The sequence below is a fragment of the Natrix helvetica genome (genome assembly GCF_964273705.1).
Source record: "Natrix helvetica genome assembly, chromosome: 1".
Lineage (NCBI taxonomy): Eukaryota > Metazoa > Chordata > Lepidosauria > Squamata > Natricidae > Natrix > Natrix helvetica.
Genome location: NC_138548.1, coordinates 41,318,673 through 41,336,505, shown reverse-complemented (window position 1 = coordinate 41,336,505; position 17,833 = coordinate 41,318,673). Strand labels below are relative to the sequence as shown.

Sequence of the window (17,833 nt, the reverse complement as noted above, 5' to 3'; positions counted from 1 at the left end):
GGAAGAGAAAAAAAGCTGTGTACTTTCACCATGCAGTGGAAAATAATTGTACATATCAGTGTTGTTGGTTTTTTTGCCCTTTTTCAAACTATTCTATTCCTTTTGAAATGTAGTGATCAGATGTAGCTATATCATAGATTGGTACGAGAGTACTACAATATAGCAGTTCCTTCTTCTATCTCTATCCTCAAGACCATGACCTTAAAAGCTGAGACCTTACCAGTATTTACATAAAGGGCAGAGTTTGCCTCAATCGGCATCACTTAGTTTCCAGAGATCTTCTGAACTCCTTCGGAGTTGCCTTTGATTTTCCAATCAAACCAATCCAGAAAATGGAATCAAGTAAGGATGATGGAATCAGTTGCTACAAGAGCCTTTTTCTTGACCAGTTGTTGATTTTAGGCATTCTACAAAAATATCAGGGACAGTTTGGTCTGTTTATTGTACCTTTAAAATATGTAGTGCCTTTAAAACTGCTCAATTTATAGTGACCTAAGAGCGCCAAAGCAGCTTTGGCATGAGAATGATTCCGGGCACGCACATGGTTTGAGATAGAAATTCACATGTCACACTACATTGTGTTGGATTTTCATACTCACAAAAATGGCATATTTCACAAATCTTTTGACACCCTCAAGATATTCTTTGCACCCCTCTGAATTCTGCATTTCATATGTTTTTTTTCCTTAATTGAGTAAAATATTTTTGAAGTCTTCTGAGCTATAGACTGTCATCTTTTATGATCTCTGGAATTATGTTACAGATCGTGTAGGCATGTTCTTGTGGCACTTTAAAGGCTTGGGCCAGATGTCACCTGGAAGACACTTGATTCCATCCCACATTTCTTCTTTGATCCTATGTAGCAGCTACTTAGAAGAGACTCTTCCATTCAGCAAATGGAAACTATTTCTTCACTAGCACCAACTGTTACCACATCTTAAAAGAGTCATTTTCCCTGATATACAAGAATAAACCCATTAAAATGAAATAATACTTTGTTCTCCTTTTCTGCCAAAAGCATCAGTGGATTATATACATTATATGTACACACATAGTACACACACTTACCAATTCAGGACATTTTAACTCAACCGGATAACACCCATTGAAAATACAAATTGCTGCATTTTAAATGCTTAAAGTTTGTAATTGCATCTCAGCACGTAGTTCCACTACTGCTATTAAAATGGGATCTATTTTGTTCAATGCTCAAGGCAAAGAAATAACCTTTACTGACTGGAACTACTGATTTTGAAGCAACTTCAGCTCCAATGGCTTCCTAGCCATAGTGTTTGGTTTTGAGGTAAATCACATACCAACTGGTAAGGCACAAGACAGGCAGACTGGAGAGAGCTAAACAGTATACACGCAGCATCACATTTTGTATCGGTTTTAAGCAGTGGTGAAATTCAAAAAAAATCACTACCGGCTCTGTGGGTGTGGCTTGGTGGGCGTGGCCCTCCCCACTGGGACCAGCCAGAGATGATATTTGCCGGTTCTCTGAACTACTCAAAAGGTTCTCCAGAACCTGTCAGAACCTGCTGAATTTCACCCTTTGTTTTAAGGAATAAAACAACTGCAAGAGCCCACGAAAGTTTCCGCAGACATAAAATGCTCTAAATAGGGCACCCTAAGATTCTGCATTAATTGCACCGAAAATACCAGCCGCGGAGCGGCGACTCCTTTTTAAAAGAAGCAACCGGCACAGACCTACAAAGCGAAGCGGAAGGGCGCCCGCACCTTGCTCGTACCGACAGGCGCGTGCGCGCTTGCCGGTGTTTGTGTGTGTTGCAGAAACGTTCCGCGTGCGTTTTCCCCTTTGCGCGTGCCTGGATGGGCTTGCCTGGTCCGCGGTGCTCGTGAGAGCTGCAGCAGCGGCAGACAGGCTGGCGGAAGTGTGTCTCGGCAGCAGTGGGCAGCAGAGCCCCGCGGGCTTTGTGCGCCGCCTCCTCCTCCCTCTCCTCCTCCCTCGCCAGCGATTTGTCCCACGCCCACTCTTGCCTCGCCACATCCCGGGAATACGGCGGGGGGAGATGGCCGGGGCCCTGGACCAGCTGCCAGGCGCCGAGGAGCGGCTCCCCAGCTAGCGCCCTTGGCCGGTGGGGGGGAGGTAAGAAGATGCCACTGCCTGCGAGCCGGAGGAGCCGAGCGAGGCGGCAGAATTGAAGAGCAGATGCAAGAGCGAAGTCGCCAGCGCTCGGCGGGCTTTTCTTCCTCCTCTCGGGCGCTCTTCCATTGAGCATCTGACAGCCAGAGTAGCAGCTGCTGCCGCTTTTTTTTTTTTTTGCCCGCAGGAGCGTCGCCGAATCCCGGGCCGGGGCGGGGAAACTTCCCGCTGTGCGGCGGGGGGAAAGGCGGCTGGCTAGAAACGGCTGCGCAAAGCTCAGCTGCGGGGAAAATGAGGTGAGTCGTCCGAGCCTGAGGCGCGGGTACTCGAGCTCTCTTTCTTCTTCTCCCCCTCCTCCTCCTCCTCGGGGAAAGGAGGGCTGGCGCTTTCACCTGGCAGCGGGCAGGTGCAAGTAACGCCGGTTTCTGCCCTTCAGAGGAGTATGCGCGGAGCGGTGTAAGAGCGGGATTCTTGGGTCTGCCTCTAGCAAGGACACGTGTGCATTGCAGTCTCCTCTTCGCCTCTGGCCTAGAATTTCCAGAGAGCTTCAGTCTAGGCGGAATTGAGCCTTCTGTATCCGCTTCCATGGAGAACATGAATAGAACTGCCAACTCTCTCTCTTTTTAATTAGCCATTGCTCCTGTGCCCTTTAATAGCGGGCGGGATCCGCAGCTGTGAGAGACAAAAAGAATCCTTTGTGGCATCCCCGTGGCCAGCAGGGTATGGTGGGGGTGACACCTGCATCTTGTGAGTTGTCTTCTCTAGTTCATTAAAGTCTTCGTAGGGTAAATCTAAAGGCCCTACCATGTGATGTCTTTTGCAGGTGTGACAGGTTCACACTAGCTCTCTAGAATTTGTCAAGCATTTGCGGATGGCCAAGCTTCTTTCTCTGTGGTATGGGGCAAACCTTTACTTAGATTTCTTGGTGATTTCTGCAGAGCTGTCAAAAAAGTGGTGGGGTTTTTTTTCCTGGTCTGTTGCCCCCCTGAAAACTTACATCTGTTGTGAGTTGCATCTGATCACATGTATGTTCATATTATCAAAACTAAGGTCCTTCATGCGCTTAGCGCATAACCCAATCCTTTGGAAGATGGGCATTGTTCAGAGTTGGGAAAACAGTGTATTTCCCCTTCAGGTAATTCAGCTTTACTGTGAGTGCACATAGTGGAAATACATTGGCCTCAAAGAATAGCAACAAAATCATGGCAGCTGGCATTAAAGAGGAATGACTTCCAAGTGGGCGCAGGCTTGGAGCCTGTCCTAGAAATGTAAACCATGTCATTTTGTGTAGTTTCTTCCCTTCGGTGAAAGAAAGATTATTGGGTCCTTCAGTCTTTCACCAAATGAGAAGATGGATGCAATGCTTGTGAGTGGTTTAGCATAGTCTGTCATGTCTTAAGCTAGTATGACAGATTGCCTGAGTTTATACTAACAATAATTTAGTATTTTAAAAAAAATCTAACTTGTTGAACAAACTATAATTACTTGTTCGCATGCCGTGTTGTAATCAGGAAGATCATATGTCCTGTTTAGCCCAAAATAAAATAACCACATAGCATGCTTTTAGGTAAACAAATCAGTGCTAACTATTGAATGTTTTTTTTTCTTGAGCATCTAACTAGCTGTGGAAGTTTTGCATGGAGAAAATAATTTGGTTGATGGTTCTGTGAAGTGGTCCATGGGGAAGCAGGATTGTAAATATTAGGTTCCTTTATCAACCCCAGTTTGGAACAGCCCAAATAATAGTTGACCAGCATTGGTGAGGATGGAATTGCATAAGGATCATAAAAGATTAGATCTCTATTTGAATTTCTTAGTGCATCTGTCTCCCACTTCTTCCACCTAATGTTTTGATTGCTTTCAAAAAATAAATTCCATGTTCTTCTTCCGGGGTGGTGGAGTTACATCACAAACAGCAGAAAAGAGTGGGTTTTTGTAATCCCCACCAAGCTGCTGTTTTGAATTAATTGCACTAATTGGCCTACAGCAGATCTGGGCTATAGGAAGCTGTTCCCATCCCACCCTCTACAGACTTGAAGAGATTGCAGGTGAAAGTGGAGGGCATGTTTTGAGAGATGGCTAAACCTACGGATTTAGCCATGTGTCAAACCTATCATTAGGTGGATCAATGTTGTGATTGATAGATGGTTTCCCTCCAGCTGATGATATTAAGAAACTGGAAGGAGAAAGTAGCCTTCCTTACGTGGGAAATGAGAACATTGTCTTCTGACTATAAGCCAGAACAGAGGCAGTTAGAATTAACAGTAGGAAAGGCTTTAAAGTTTAGGTTTCTGATGATTCTCAGATGGGAGCAAAGCATTAAACTGAGTTGTGGGAAAGAGCTCTTTGTGTATGTAATTAATAAAGAGACCTCTCAGTTCTGTATGCATGTGATTTTAGTATTGCTCAGCATACGTAAATTGTTTTATCAATTGGTGGTTACATGGGGAGCGGGAGAGAAGGGAACAATGAAAATAGGCTTTTATACTCCAAATAACGATTACGGAATGGTTCATGCGGAGAAAACAGAATATATGCATGGCAACAGAGGCAGGGAAAATGTACTGCTTCTTTCTGTTGCCATGAATGTGGGTGTGCCTTTCCTTCATCTCTGTTGCCATGCATTAACTGACAGTGCTAAGACTCCTTCCTTTATCTCTTGGAAGGTAATTCATTGAAGTCGTGTATCTGTTTCTCTGCATACTGTAGTGTAAATCCTGCATTTTCCTTCGTATTTGAGAATAGATATGTAGTTTAAGCTTTATATACTATATATGTCTTGCAGGACCAATTTAGGTAGATGACATTGTTAGGTACCAAAGGAAAAGGTGTAGGTTCTAGCATTGAACTAAGTGATGATCCCTCAAATGCTGCTAATCTTCAGATCTTCTCATTATTTTTCCAATGCTGCTTTCTGGAAATATAAACAGTTACTAGAGCAATCTGTATACAACCTCCTTATGTACTGAATATCTTCTTGAACTATGGGGCAGATTGGGTGCAGCGGAAAAAAAAACCAAGTCAACAGGCAGCATTGATATACTGAGCTACCTACCGTATGTTCTCTTCTATTGGAAGCAATAATACCGCATAGGAAGAGATGGGACTATTAAGAAAAGATGTGCCACTGTGGATTTCTGGTCCAGAGTCTATTATGAGGTCTGTAATTAAGGTCTTATATATAATGATGGTGGTCTTTATTTGCTTATACATGTGCTTGTTTCTGGATTTATGTTATTGTTATTTTTCTTGCCAATGGCACTACAGTCTCTGCCTTTTTTTTCTTATCAGACAGAGAATAAATGGCACAAAAATCCTGATTGTTATTGTTGTTGTTTTGAGAGTTTGCCACTTGTACAAATAGGTGAACCCAACATCCCCCCCCCCTGCATTATCTAAGCATGTACCTTTAGGAAAAATTCTGGAATGGAGTTATTTTTGAAGCTTTGGGTTTAAAATGCAAACTCCATGCAACTGGTATAATTGCCACTGTTTGTGGCATTTCATAATTTATATGGAAGCCTCTTGGGGCAAGATAAAAATGAAATGGCAGTCGAAGGTTTTTGCGTCTGTTGAATTTTGTCTATTGAGGTACCCCTTTAGTTGATTCCCAGGACATAATTATGACTATGATGGGAGCACATTCTGAAATGTCAGAATGTTCTGCAGCTGCTTGCTAGTCACAGGTTATTTATTAGACAGGAACTGGACATTCCAGGAATAAAGGACACTGAAGTATCATTGTGTCTCAGTCCTTCAATTGGATGAATAGATATCATGTGAGTGGATGGTATGTTTTGGCATGATTGCCCATCATTACTTACATTGGTATGACAGAGTATGCCAGAGTTTATTAAAAGCTGCAGGCAACCCAGAAAATAGTGCACTGATATGGAACTCCATAGACTACATATGTATGTGTAATGTGTAAGTCTTGTCTTTTGCTACCTCTGACAGTACATGAGCTAATTAGGCTGCCTCTCAAAGGTTTCATTTTACCCATGTCTTCTAGGGGTGATGGTCAGCAGAATGCTTAAAAAGTCATTTGGTAGAGAAAGGAAAATATTTATTATTTTCATGAGCATCCACTGAAGGTTGGCTTACTTAGTGCATAGGAGTCAAACCTTGTTTTATCTGATCACAAAATAGCTGACCTCTTATATTCATGCATGTGAAGGCTTTCTCTTCTTTTTATAGACTCTAAAGCTGGCTCTGTAATGTTGACAGAGGGTTCACAATCTTGGCAAGCCTTGATAGCCAGGCATTGTCTGTAGTTGCCACCAACTGTTTTCCTCTCCTAGATCTCCTGGCATACACAGAGAAGGCAGTGTTTTAACTTCATCCTTACTGAGAATGATACACTGTGTGAAGGCAAAAACCAAACTGTTTTTCTTTAACATACAGTAAAAGATGATGGATATGGACTGAGTTCCTACAGTGCTAAGCCATGATATATATTAACAGAATAACAGAGTTGGAAGGGACCTTAGAGGTCTTTGGGTCTAACCCTCTGCTCAAGCTGGAAATCCTATACCATTTCAGACAAAGACTTGTTCAATCTCTTCTTAAAAACATCCAGTGTTGGAGAACCACAATTTCTGGAGGCAAGTCTTTCTGCTGGTTAATTATTCTATCAGGATTTTTCTTCTTAGTTCTAAGTTGGTGCTCTCCTTGATTATTTTCCATCCACTGCTTTTTGTCCTGCCTTCATGAGTTCAGAGAATAGGTTGACCCCCTCTTCTTTGTGGCAGACCCTTAGATATTGGAACACTGCTATCTAACACTGCTAGTCCTTCTTTTCATTAAACTAAACATAACCAATTTCTGCAACATTTTGTTTTAGCCCCCAGTCCCCTAATCTTTGTTGCTCTTCTCTGCACTCTTTCTAGAGCCTCAACATCTTTTTTATATCATGGCGCCCAAAACTGAATGCACTATTGTATGATTTTACCAAAGCTTTATAAAGCACTACTAACATTTCACTTGATCTTGATTCTACCCTCTGTTAATGCAGCCTAAGACTGTGATGGCTTTTTTGGAAGCTGCCGCACACTGCTGGCTCATATTTAAGTGATTGTCCACTAGGAGTCCAAGATCCCTCTTGCAGTTACACCTATTGAGCCAGGTACCTCCTATTCTATACCTGTGTGTTTGGTTTTTCTTGCCAAAATGTAGAACTTTACTTTTCTCATCGTTGAACTAAACATATTAAACTTTGGTTTATTGAACAAACTACAGTGGCTAGGATTGCACATACACTGTGTCAAAAACCAAATAAAACACATTATAACTTAGGATGCTGGGTGTACCAAATCTTCACATTTTGATTGTGAGATCTTATTTCAAAGCTCCAAAGACAGAGATCTCTATTTGGATTTTGTATACTATTGTGGATATCGGTTTATAACTTACTACCAAATTAGTGAGTATGCAATTGCAATTTTAGTCTCCAAAGAAAGTACTGGGTGTGGGATTAGAATAGCAGAGTTGGAGATACGTTTGAAGAGGAAGGTAAAATATAGCAGAATGACATTAAGATAAAAAAACTATATAGTTTCTTTACAAAGGGAATATTGTTATATATTCCTTTCAGCACAGCAGAGGGCAAAACATTAAAGTGCTCCAATGAAAGAGCTCTATGGTCTATTGGCAGATAATATTATATAGGCAATTTGCTGGTAAGAAAGGTTTCCTGTTTATATACCAATAAAGTATGATTCAGCATGATCTTTGAATTGATTTGCTGTAAGTTGCATTAGAAATCAATTGTAGATTATTATAATTTCAGGATATAAATATTTGTAAACCTGGGTGCTTGGTGCTCAACTCTTATACTTCTGATTAATGAACAAAATGCTTTGTCTGTCTACTTGCCATCCAAGTCTACTATCATTAAAAACTACATTCATTAAAAAACCCTTAGCTTGTTGGACCACAAGAGGAAAACCTTAATGCAGGGGTGTCCAAACTTGGCAACTTTAAGACTTGTGGACTTCAACTCCCAGAATTCCCCAGCCAGCTCTGGCTGGGGAATTCTGGGAGTTGAAGTCCACAAGTCTTAAAGTTGCCAAGTTTGGACACCCCTGCCTTAATGAAATATCATTATTAGGCCAATAAATTTCCAAAATAATAAATGTGTGGTTTTTTAATTTTATTTTCAAGGTCTTACTCTAGGGAGAATTGTTGGAAACTCAAAAGCTTGTCCACCACCCTTGTAAATCTTGAGTTGACTATTAAAAATGATAACATATTAGACAAGCTGGAATATTTTTGCATCTTGTTTGTGAATGCTAAGCATTTTGTAGTGATCAGGGAGATGGATTGCTTCAATATGCCCTTTATTTAAAGTGTTGGTATGTCATCCGCTCCCTCAATAGTTTGGGTGGCTTAAAAAAGATAAAACATAAGTGAAAACTTGAAAAATAACCCTGAATAATAAACGTTATATAGTAACTTTAAAAGACAGGAGAATGTGCAAACAATGCATAATACAAAAAGAGTAAAGAGCGTGTATAAAGAAGAGCAAAAATCACCGGCAACAGTGGCAAACAAGCAAAATACTTGAGGTAACGGAGGTGCCAAAAAGCTCTGGGAAGAAACATCTTGGCATGGATTTAGCTCCCTGCTGTGTAAACAGACAGTTCACTTAAGATTTGGCAACATGTTTCTGAGTACATATTCAGATAACAAAAGCAGTGCGACTACAGTATGTGAATTAATACTCAGTAGACTTAAACTGTGGCAAACTGCAATGAAGAAAAGCTACCAGGTATTGATTCTTAATTGCACGTTATTTCCTGATATTTGTCTTTAATTAAAATAAATACGTTCTTATTTTTTCTTCCCTTTTACTAAACCTGTGCAGAGGGCACCCAATCAGTATTGGAGTTAAATCAAGAACTCTAAAGTTACTTAGTCAAAGCTGGATCATGTCAAAGGTAGTTCATTTTCACTTAAAAGCTGAATTCATAGTGAAGTTTTTCATAGTATGTTTATTCATGTGGATTAAACATAAATGTTTGAAACATTTGTGCAGTATTAGAATGGGGTATTCTGGAAAACCAGACCTTTCCTAGCGAGAAAGAGTTCCAGTTTTTATATAAATTGATTTTTGTGCTCTATTCCTTTAAAACTGTTGGACTTAAAGGAACCAAGCTTTTGGAACTGTACAATTTGTGTGTGTGTGTGTGTGTGTGTGTGTGTGTGTAGAAACAGAATGTGATAAAGTTTTGCCTTGGTGTTGGGAATACCCATTGCAAAAATTCAGATGGATAAGTTGAAGGCAAGGGATTTTAAAAGAAGCAACAATACACTTTTTTGAGTACAGTACAGTAGAATTGAATGTCAAGAGTTAAGATGAAAGTGTAAAGGATGAAACAAAGATCTTTTCCACAATTTAAATCAATTATTAGGTTTTACAAACCAGCTTATAAAATAGTTTTTCAAAATGAGACAATCATAGTCTAGTGCAAAAACTAAAATGCTGGCCTAGAAGCCAGAAACGATGACTGCCTTATGCATGAAAGCTGGCTGGGTAACTTGGATCAATCATTCTCTCTCAGCCCAATCTTTACTTTCCCTTTACTTTCTTAAAAATTATTGAGGACCCCAGAGAGCTTTGATTTGTGTGTTAAATATTTATTTAAAATTATTTACTCAACTTTGCAGATGCCCCGAAATCTTCTCAGAGATCCCATTGGTCTCCAGATCACACTTTGAAAATGTTGTGGTCCACCAGCAGCCAGCAGAGCTGGCAGCAGATTCGGACAGTGGGGAGGTTGGGGAGGAACATGGGCCAGTCCTGGAGTCTGGGGAAGGGATCTGTGTCAGAGGCAGAGAGGGGGCTAGCGCCGTATGCCAGTTATCAGCTGCCTTCAGAGTCAGACATCAGTGAGGCAGACAAAGAGCTGTTCCCAGTGTGTGCATGCGCAGAGTTTCCAGATGAAAGGGAATAGTTAAAGAACAGGGGTTGACTTGGGAGTAAGGCCATAGGTGTACAATGAATGGCCCATCCCAGAGGAAATAAAAGAGGAGCGAAAGGAGAGTGGAGTTTGCAGAAGACAATTAGTTTGCTTTGAGGAGCCTGTGTCGGCCCAAGAGATAGTGCTAGTTCCCAAGCTTTTTCTGAATGTGGTACAAAAGCAATGGGCGCAACTGGCCACCCTTGCTACTCCCAGTGGTAATGATAAAAATTGTACACAGTAGATGCCAGTCTGGAAGACTTGCTTAAATTACCTCCCATTGATCCTCCTGTGGCAGCTCTTACCTCATCCTCTGTGCTGCCCCCTGATTTACTGGAGGGACTCAAGGCAGAGGACAAGAAAACAGAGAATGCCTGCCATAAAACTCATCAGGCAGCTGCTTGGGCGATCAAAACGTCCGCCTCTGCGTCCTTCCTTTCTAGGGCTGCCCTTCTCTGGTTGAGACAGTTGCTCACCAAACTTTCGGCCGGAGATACCAAACTAAGGCAGGCTGTCAATAAGATTGTGATGGCTACTGAGCATACCGCCGATGCCACCCTGAGCACCACCAAGTTTGCATCCAGGGCCTTGCCGTCCAATGTCACTACCCGTCGTCTCTTGTGGTTCAGGCACTGGAACATCGATATGCGTTCCAAGTGGAAGCTTGTTTCTGCCCCCTTTAAAGGGGACAAGCTTTTTGGGGAGGTCCTGGATCTGGTCCTTGTGGAAAACAAGGACAAAAAGAAGGTAATGCCATCGGTCACTAAAGGAGGCAGCCCTTTCAGAACACGGAGCCTTCCACCAGCTCCGCTCCCTTCCATCGGCCATACTCTCAGCAGGCTGACAGGTCCCAGGACTGTCAACCATTTCACGACAGAGGTCACCAGCAGAATTTCTCCAGGCGTCCCTTTCGAGGGGGGTCTGGTTCCTGACCTTTCAAAAGATATAAGTGACCACCACTGGATACTCCCATAGGAGGGCGTCTCCAGTTGTTCCACGCCCAATGGGAGATCACGTCGGACCAGTGGGTCCTACAGACAATCCGCTTGGGTCTGACCTTAGAGTTTCTCTCCCCTCCCCCATCACTTCATCCGTTGTCCCACTCCCTCGTGTCCCGTCAAAAGGGCTCTCATGGAACAGGAGATCCGGCATCTCAGGGACATCAGAGCCATAGAACCGGTTCCATCAGATCAGGAAGGAACCGGCTTTTACTCCATTCTGTTCCTGGTTCCCAAAAGCTCCAGTGGGTGGAGGGGAATCCTAGATCTAAAAAGATTAAACTATCACATAACTTACTGGAGATTCAAGATGCAATCTCTGCAGTCCATCCTGGGTTGCATCAGGCCAGGAGACATCTTAACCTCCATAGATCTCAAAGAGGCTACCTCCACGTCCCCATTCGCAAAGCTCACCGCAGGTTCCTGAGATTCGTTTATGTCGGCTGCCATTACCAGTACCGGGCCTTGCCGTTCGGCCTGTCATCGATCCCCAGGACGTTTACAAAGATCCTTGCGGCAGTGGCAGCCTTCCTCAGATCTCATCCAGTGCAGCTCCATTGCTACCTAGACGACGTCCTCATCCAGTGGTCATTGCCACAGCAGGCTATTCAAGACCTGAGGTACACCATGGAGGTCCTCCAGGACCACGGCTTCTCCATAAATTTGGAGAAAAGTAATCCTCAACCAACGACCAGGTTGCAGCACCTGGGCGCCATCATCGACACCGTGACCTGCCAGGTCTTCCTGTCCCCAGAGCGGGTAGCGAGCCTCAAAGAAAGGGTCCTACTGGTGGCAGCAATCCCCTCATGCCAAGGTTGTGCAGTTGTCGCAACTCCTAGGGAAGATGATATTTTGCCTCTTCATTGTTCCGTGGGCAAGACTCCATTCTCGTCCCTTGCAGTGGCTCCTGCTGCCCTACCAGAGGGCCAACGAGAGCAGCTTGACAAGGTTGGTGTTTGTCTCCCCGAAGGTAGGTCAATCCCTCAAGTGGTGGCTGTCTCCAGCCCTGGAGAGGGGCACCCCGTTCAGGGAGCTGGTCCATCTCACCATCACGACGGATGCCAGCCTTTACGGCTGGGGAGCCCACCTCCGCAATCAAATTGCGCAGAGCAGGTGGTCTTCAGCCGAAGCCTCTCACAGCATCAATTGGCTGGAGCTGAGAGCAGTCAGGCTGGCCCTCATCCATTTCCGCCACAACGTTCAGGGACTTTACATGAGAATGCTTACAGACGATGTAGTGACAAAGGCGAGTGCTCCAGGGGGGCACTCGCTCCAGATCCCTGATGACAGAAGCCAACGCCCTGGGTCGGTGGGTGGAGAAACACCTCCAATCGATACAGGCGGAGCACATCTCTGGAGTAAGCATCATCCAGGCGGACTGGCTGAGCAGGGCCACGGTCGACCACTTGGAGTGGTGACTACATCTGCAACTATTCCAACACCTGTCCCAGAGGTTTGGCTGTCCGCTGGTTGACCTGTGTGCTACCCCAGCCAACATGCACCTTCCCAGGTTGGTTTCATGATCCGCAAGCTGAGGGAGTCAGCGCCTTGCACTGCCCATGGTCGTGGGGACTGTTGTATGCGTTCCCGCCATTGCCTCTCTTTCCCAGAGTCATCCGGAAGATCCTGTTGGAGGAAGCAGAGGTCTTTCTTGTGGCACCGTTCTGGCCCAGGAGAACCTGGTTTGCCGATCTGGTGAGACTCTCTGTCAACCCTCCTTGGCGGATCCCTCTGCACAAGATCTCTTGTGGAGGAGGAGGAGCTTCCAATGATGATGGCGGGCGTCTCTTGAGCTCCAAGAACACCATGGAGCTCCCGCCCGGTTAAGGGTTGCTGCCGGCCCCCGTATCATCCGAGGGGGGCGAGAGTTCGATAGCCCGACCACCCAGGCATGTTTCGGGCTTGTTTTGGCCCACCAGGGTGGTCGGTGAAGACCGGAGGGAGGAGAGGACTGGAGGGCTGCAAACGGCTGCAAACAGCCACCGGCAAGGAAAAAGCAATGGTGACGGCGCGAAACGCTGAGAAACACCAAGAATAGAAGAGAAACACCGAAAAACCCTAAAAGAGCCGGAAAAGAGCCGGAAAAGCTGAAGGAGAGTGAGAAGAAGGGGGTGAGAGGCCCCGGAGGCATTGGAGGCACCGGAGAGATCCCTGAAACATCAAAGGACCCGAGGGAGAGAAACAGGAAACATCTGATAGGTGAGAAGGACGGGGAGGCAGCCGGAGGCTGCTGGAAGAGACAAGGGGAGATGGCTGCGACGATGGTTGAATGGAGGAAGTTGCAGCCAGGGACCCCTTGGGATATTGGGATATTTTGTCATCTTGTCATTCCTGGCTACTTGCTTCTGGCTACTCCCATTCCCCCCCTCCCGGGCCCCTGCTGGCTTGAGCGGACTAACATTGGGAGCCAAGCAGCTGGGCCAAGAATGCCCCCCCATCCATCGGGGGGGGGGGGCACATCCACCATGAAACAGATGAATGGAACTATCACCTATCCTTTGCCACCATTTACCATTTACCACCTTTGCCTTTCCCCCCACCATCTGGGATATTTAATCATGGCCTGCTCTCCCCCCCCTTTCTCTCCAAGTTCTAAGTACCACCTGGACATTGAAAAACCCTCCGCCCTCCATTGAGACTCTAGCCCACTGGTTTTTAACTATTAACTGTTATATCATCTGCACCCCTACCCTATCGGGATGGTCAACAACCTATCAATTTACTCGAGGACAGACCTGCTTCGCCTGCAGGAGGCCCCTGTCTCGCAGGTATGGCCCTTGGCTCTCTCAAGGGCCAGCCTTGATGACGGGTTCGTGAACCCCGAGAGGTGGAAGAAGAGGAAGCTGAGGGGCTTTTTAGCAAAATGTTTTATACTGTTTTTAGGAGGTTCTGGGAAGGGGGGGGGATAACCAGGCCAGGAGGGAAGCCAGTGCCACACGAACAGGTGAGTCCAGGAGGGAAGTGAGCGGAGTAGGGGGGAGAGGGAACAAACTATTCCAGTAGAGGGTTGTTTTATTACAACGGTCGCGGGGAGGGGGGATGCGAGGACAAGAGAAGATCACAAGGTCGGTTGGGAGACCGTGGCTGCTGGCTACGCCCGGTCGTTTGTACCAACCCCTGCAACCTAGGTGGTCGGGATCTACAGAGACAGGGCCTGCGGCTGATGCTTTGCAATGCAAGGTCCGTGACCAACAAGGCCCCCCTCATTAATGAGTTGATCTCTGAGGGGGAGCTGGACCTTGCAGGAATAACAGAGACCTGGTTGGGTCACGAGGGTGGTTTGCCCCTCGTGGAAATGTGCCCACCAGGTTTCCATGCATTTCATCAGCCTCGGGCCCTGGGTAAGGGTGGAGGGGTGGCGGTGGTTATATGGGATGGTCTAGAGCCGAGGGAGTTCACTGTTTCTCAGATACCCGGGTGTGAGTCACTTGGTGTGAAATGGGGCCCAGGGAGGCAGTGGGGTTTGCTGATTGTATACTTGGCTCCTCGCTATACGTCAGCAGCCCTGCCCGAGCTCCTCGAGCTGATCTCGGAGACGGCGGTGGAGATCCCCAAACTTTTGGTTATGGGGGATTTCAACCTGCCGTCGATGGGAGCAGCATCTGAGGTGGCTCGGGAGTTCATGGCTTCCATGACAGCCATGGGCCTGACCCAACTAATTCAGGGCCCCACACATGAAGGTGGCCACACACTGGACCTTGTTTTTGTATCTGAGCAGTGGACGAGTGATCTGGGAATAGGGGACTTAGACATCACTCCCCTGTCATGGTCAGATCACTCTTGTCTCCGGCTAGACTTCCCTGGCGCTACCCCCCACCGCAAGGAGGCGGAACCGGTTGACCAAGCTGGTACCGCCCCAAGCATCTGATGGAACCAGTTAGGTTCCAGATGGAGCTTGGGCCGCTACCTGTAGCCCCGACCCGCGCTCGGTCGGAGGACCTAGTGGCCGCCTGGAATAGGGCGACGGCTGGGGCCTTGGACCGGGTTGCGCCTTTGCGACCTCTCCTACGGCAGCGACCCACCCGGGCTCCTTGGTATACCGAGGAGCTGAGGGTGATGAAGCGCCAGAGGAGACATCTAGAGAGCAGGTGGAGGTCCTCACGCTCCGAGTCTGACCGAACACAGGTAAGAGCCTATTTACGGACTTACCTTGTGGCATTGAGAGCGGCCAGACGTAGACATTGTGCCGCTCTTATTGCGTCTGCGGATAACCGCCCTGCCGCCCTGTTTAGGGTCACCCGCTCCCTCTTGGTGCAAGAGACGCGGGGGGCACCCTTACAGGGTAGAGCAGAGGAGTTTGGAGAATATCTGCAGAACAAAGTCGCTCAGATCCGGAGTGGATGGGCCCCCTCCAGTGGTCTGGACGGGCCGTCAACAGTGAGTCTTGTGAGTCCACTCTGGGAGGAGTTTGACTCTGTTGCCCCCGAGGATTTAGACAGGTTGCGTGGAAGGCTGCGACCCACCACATGTTCATTGGACCCGTGTCCCTCCTGGCTGGTACTGGCATCCTGGGAGGTGACACGAGGCTGGCTTCTGGGCCTGGTGAACGCCTCGTTGGGTGAGGGATCCTTACCTACCGTCTTGAAAGAGGCGGTGGTGAGGCCCTTACTCAAGAGGCCTTCACTCCACCCAATGGAGCTAGCTAATTATCGTCCAGTCTCCAACCTCCCTTTTTTGGCGAAGGTTGTTGAGAATGTGGTGGCGCAGCAGTTTCCGCGTCACCTCGATGAATCCGATTATCTAGACCCACGCCAGTCCGGCTTCCGACCCGGGCACAGCACTGAGACAGCCTTGGTCGCGTTGGTTGATGATCTCTGGAGGGCCAGAGATAGAGGTTGTTCCTCTATCCTGGTCCTATTAGATCTCTCAGCGGCTTTTGATACCATCGACCATGGTATCCTTCTGCGCCGGCTGGAGGGGATGGGAGTCGGAGGCACCGTGTTACCGGATGCAATATGTGTTGACAGGGGGGCAGAGATCGACCCCGAGGCCACTGTCTTGTGGGGTGCCGCAGGGGTCGGTTCTCTCGCCCCTTCTGTTCAATGCATACGTGAAGCCGCTGGGCGAGATCATCTGTGGTTTTGGGGTTGAATACCATCTGTACGCTGATGATACGCAGCTGTACATTTCAACCCCAAACCACCCCAACGAGGCTGTCGCAGTGATGTCCCGGTGTCTGGAAGCCATCGGGGTCTGGATGGGGGACAACAGACTGAAACTCAACCCCTCCAAGACTGAGTGTCTGTGGCTTCCGGCACCTCGGTTCAGCCAGCTGACTCCATCACTGGCCATAGGGGACGAGCTACTGCCCCCTGTGGAACGGGCGCACAATTTGGGCGTCCTCCTAGATGCCCGAGTGTCAATGGATGACCATGTGGCAGCCGTGGCAAGGGGGGCGTTCCACGAGGTTCGCCTGGTGCGCCAATTGCGCCCCCTACTGGACCGGGATGCCCTACGCACAGTCACTCATGCGCTGGTGACGTCTCACCTAGATTACTGTAATGCTCTCTACATGGGGCTTCCCTTGGGACGCGCCCGGAGACTGCAGCTAGTCCAGAACGCGGCCGCGCGGGTTATCATGGGGAGGTCTAGATACTCCCACGTAACACCGCTCCTGCACGAGCTGCACTGGCTACCTGTGGTTTTTCGGGTGCGTTTCAAGGTCCTGATTACTACCTTTAAAGCGCTCCATGGCTCAGGACCTAGTTACTTGCGGGATCGCATCCTCCCACATACATCCCTGTGGCCAATCCGCTCTCACAGGGAGGGCCTTCTCCAAGTGCCATCCACTAGGCAATGCCAGCGGGCGGCGCCAAGGAGTAGAGCCTTCTCTGTGATGGGCCCAACCCTCTGGAATGACCTCCCCCCCGACATTAGAACCACCTCAGACTTCCGCTCCTTCCGACAAAAATGGAAGACTCACCTGTTCCGAATAGCTGGCCTGGCATGATTATAAATGTTACATATATGAACTCCTGGTAGTATATTCTCATCTGGTTATTTTAAGGGTAATGTTTTAGTTTTCATTGTTTTTAGGGCTTTTAGCCTCATATTTATTCTTCTGTACAGTACTCTTAATTTTAACCTCCTCCACATACATACATATATTTATAGTTCTATTTATATTTGTATTTTATCTGTGATTTATTGTGGACTGTACACCGCCCCGAGTCCCTTTTTGGGAGAGGGGGCGGTTTAGAAATGTGAATAAATAATAATAATAAATAAATCTCTCTCAGCCAGGAGGCTCTTCAACATCCAGAGCCCCAGTGGCTACAGCTGGCTGTCTGGCACTTGAGAGGGATCTCCTGAGCAGGGACAGTCTCTCTACCAAGGTCATCCACACCATCCAGGCGTCCAGGTGGCCTTCCACGATGTGGATCAATATATGCTCACAATACATTATCACCTTATACAGGGCCAAAGATCCTGATCTGATTACTAAGGAACAAGATACAGGTAGTCCTCAACTTGTAACAATTTGTTTAGGGACCGTTTCAAATTACAACAGCACTGGAAAAAGTGACTTATGACTGTTTTTCACACTTATATCTTTTAGCATCCCCATGATCACATGATCAAAATTCAGATGCTTGGCAACTGACTCATATTGTTGAAGATTGCAGTCCCACGGATCATGCTACCACCTTTTGTCCCATAGATCATGCTACCACCTTTTGTGACCTTCTGACAAGCAAAGTCAATGGGGAAGCCTGATTCTCTTAATCATGTTACTAACTTAACAATTGCAGCGATTCATTTAACAA

General features: G+C 46.8%; 1 protein-coding gene across 6 annotated transcripts in view; it reads left to right on the top strand.

Annotated features, from left to right (window-relative positions):
- The first annotated feature begins 1,843 nt into the window (after positions 1-1,843).
- EVL (Enah/Vasp-like) overlaps positions 1,844-17,833 on the top strand; it is a 195,030-nt gene continuing 179,040 nt past the window's right edge. The window contains exon 1 of one of the 6 annotated variants that reach the window (XM_081949672.1): positions 1,844-2,403. In XM_081949672.1, coding sequence (XP_081805798.1) covers positions 2,399-2,403 — 5 coding nt within the window. In that variant the 5' untranslated portion in view covers positions 1,844-2,398. Of the gene's footprint in view, positions 2,404-4,947; positions 5,267-17,833 lie in introns of those variants that run through there. The other 5 variants (XM_081949670.1, XM_081949669.1, XM_081949673.1 and 2 more) reach the window with 5 other exon arrangements.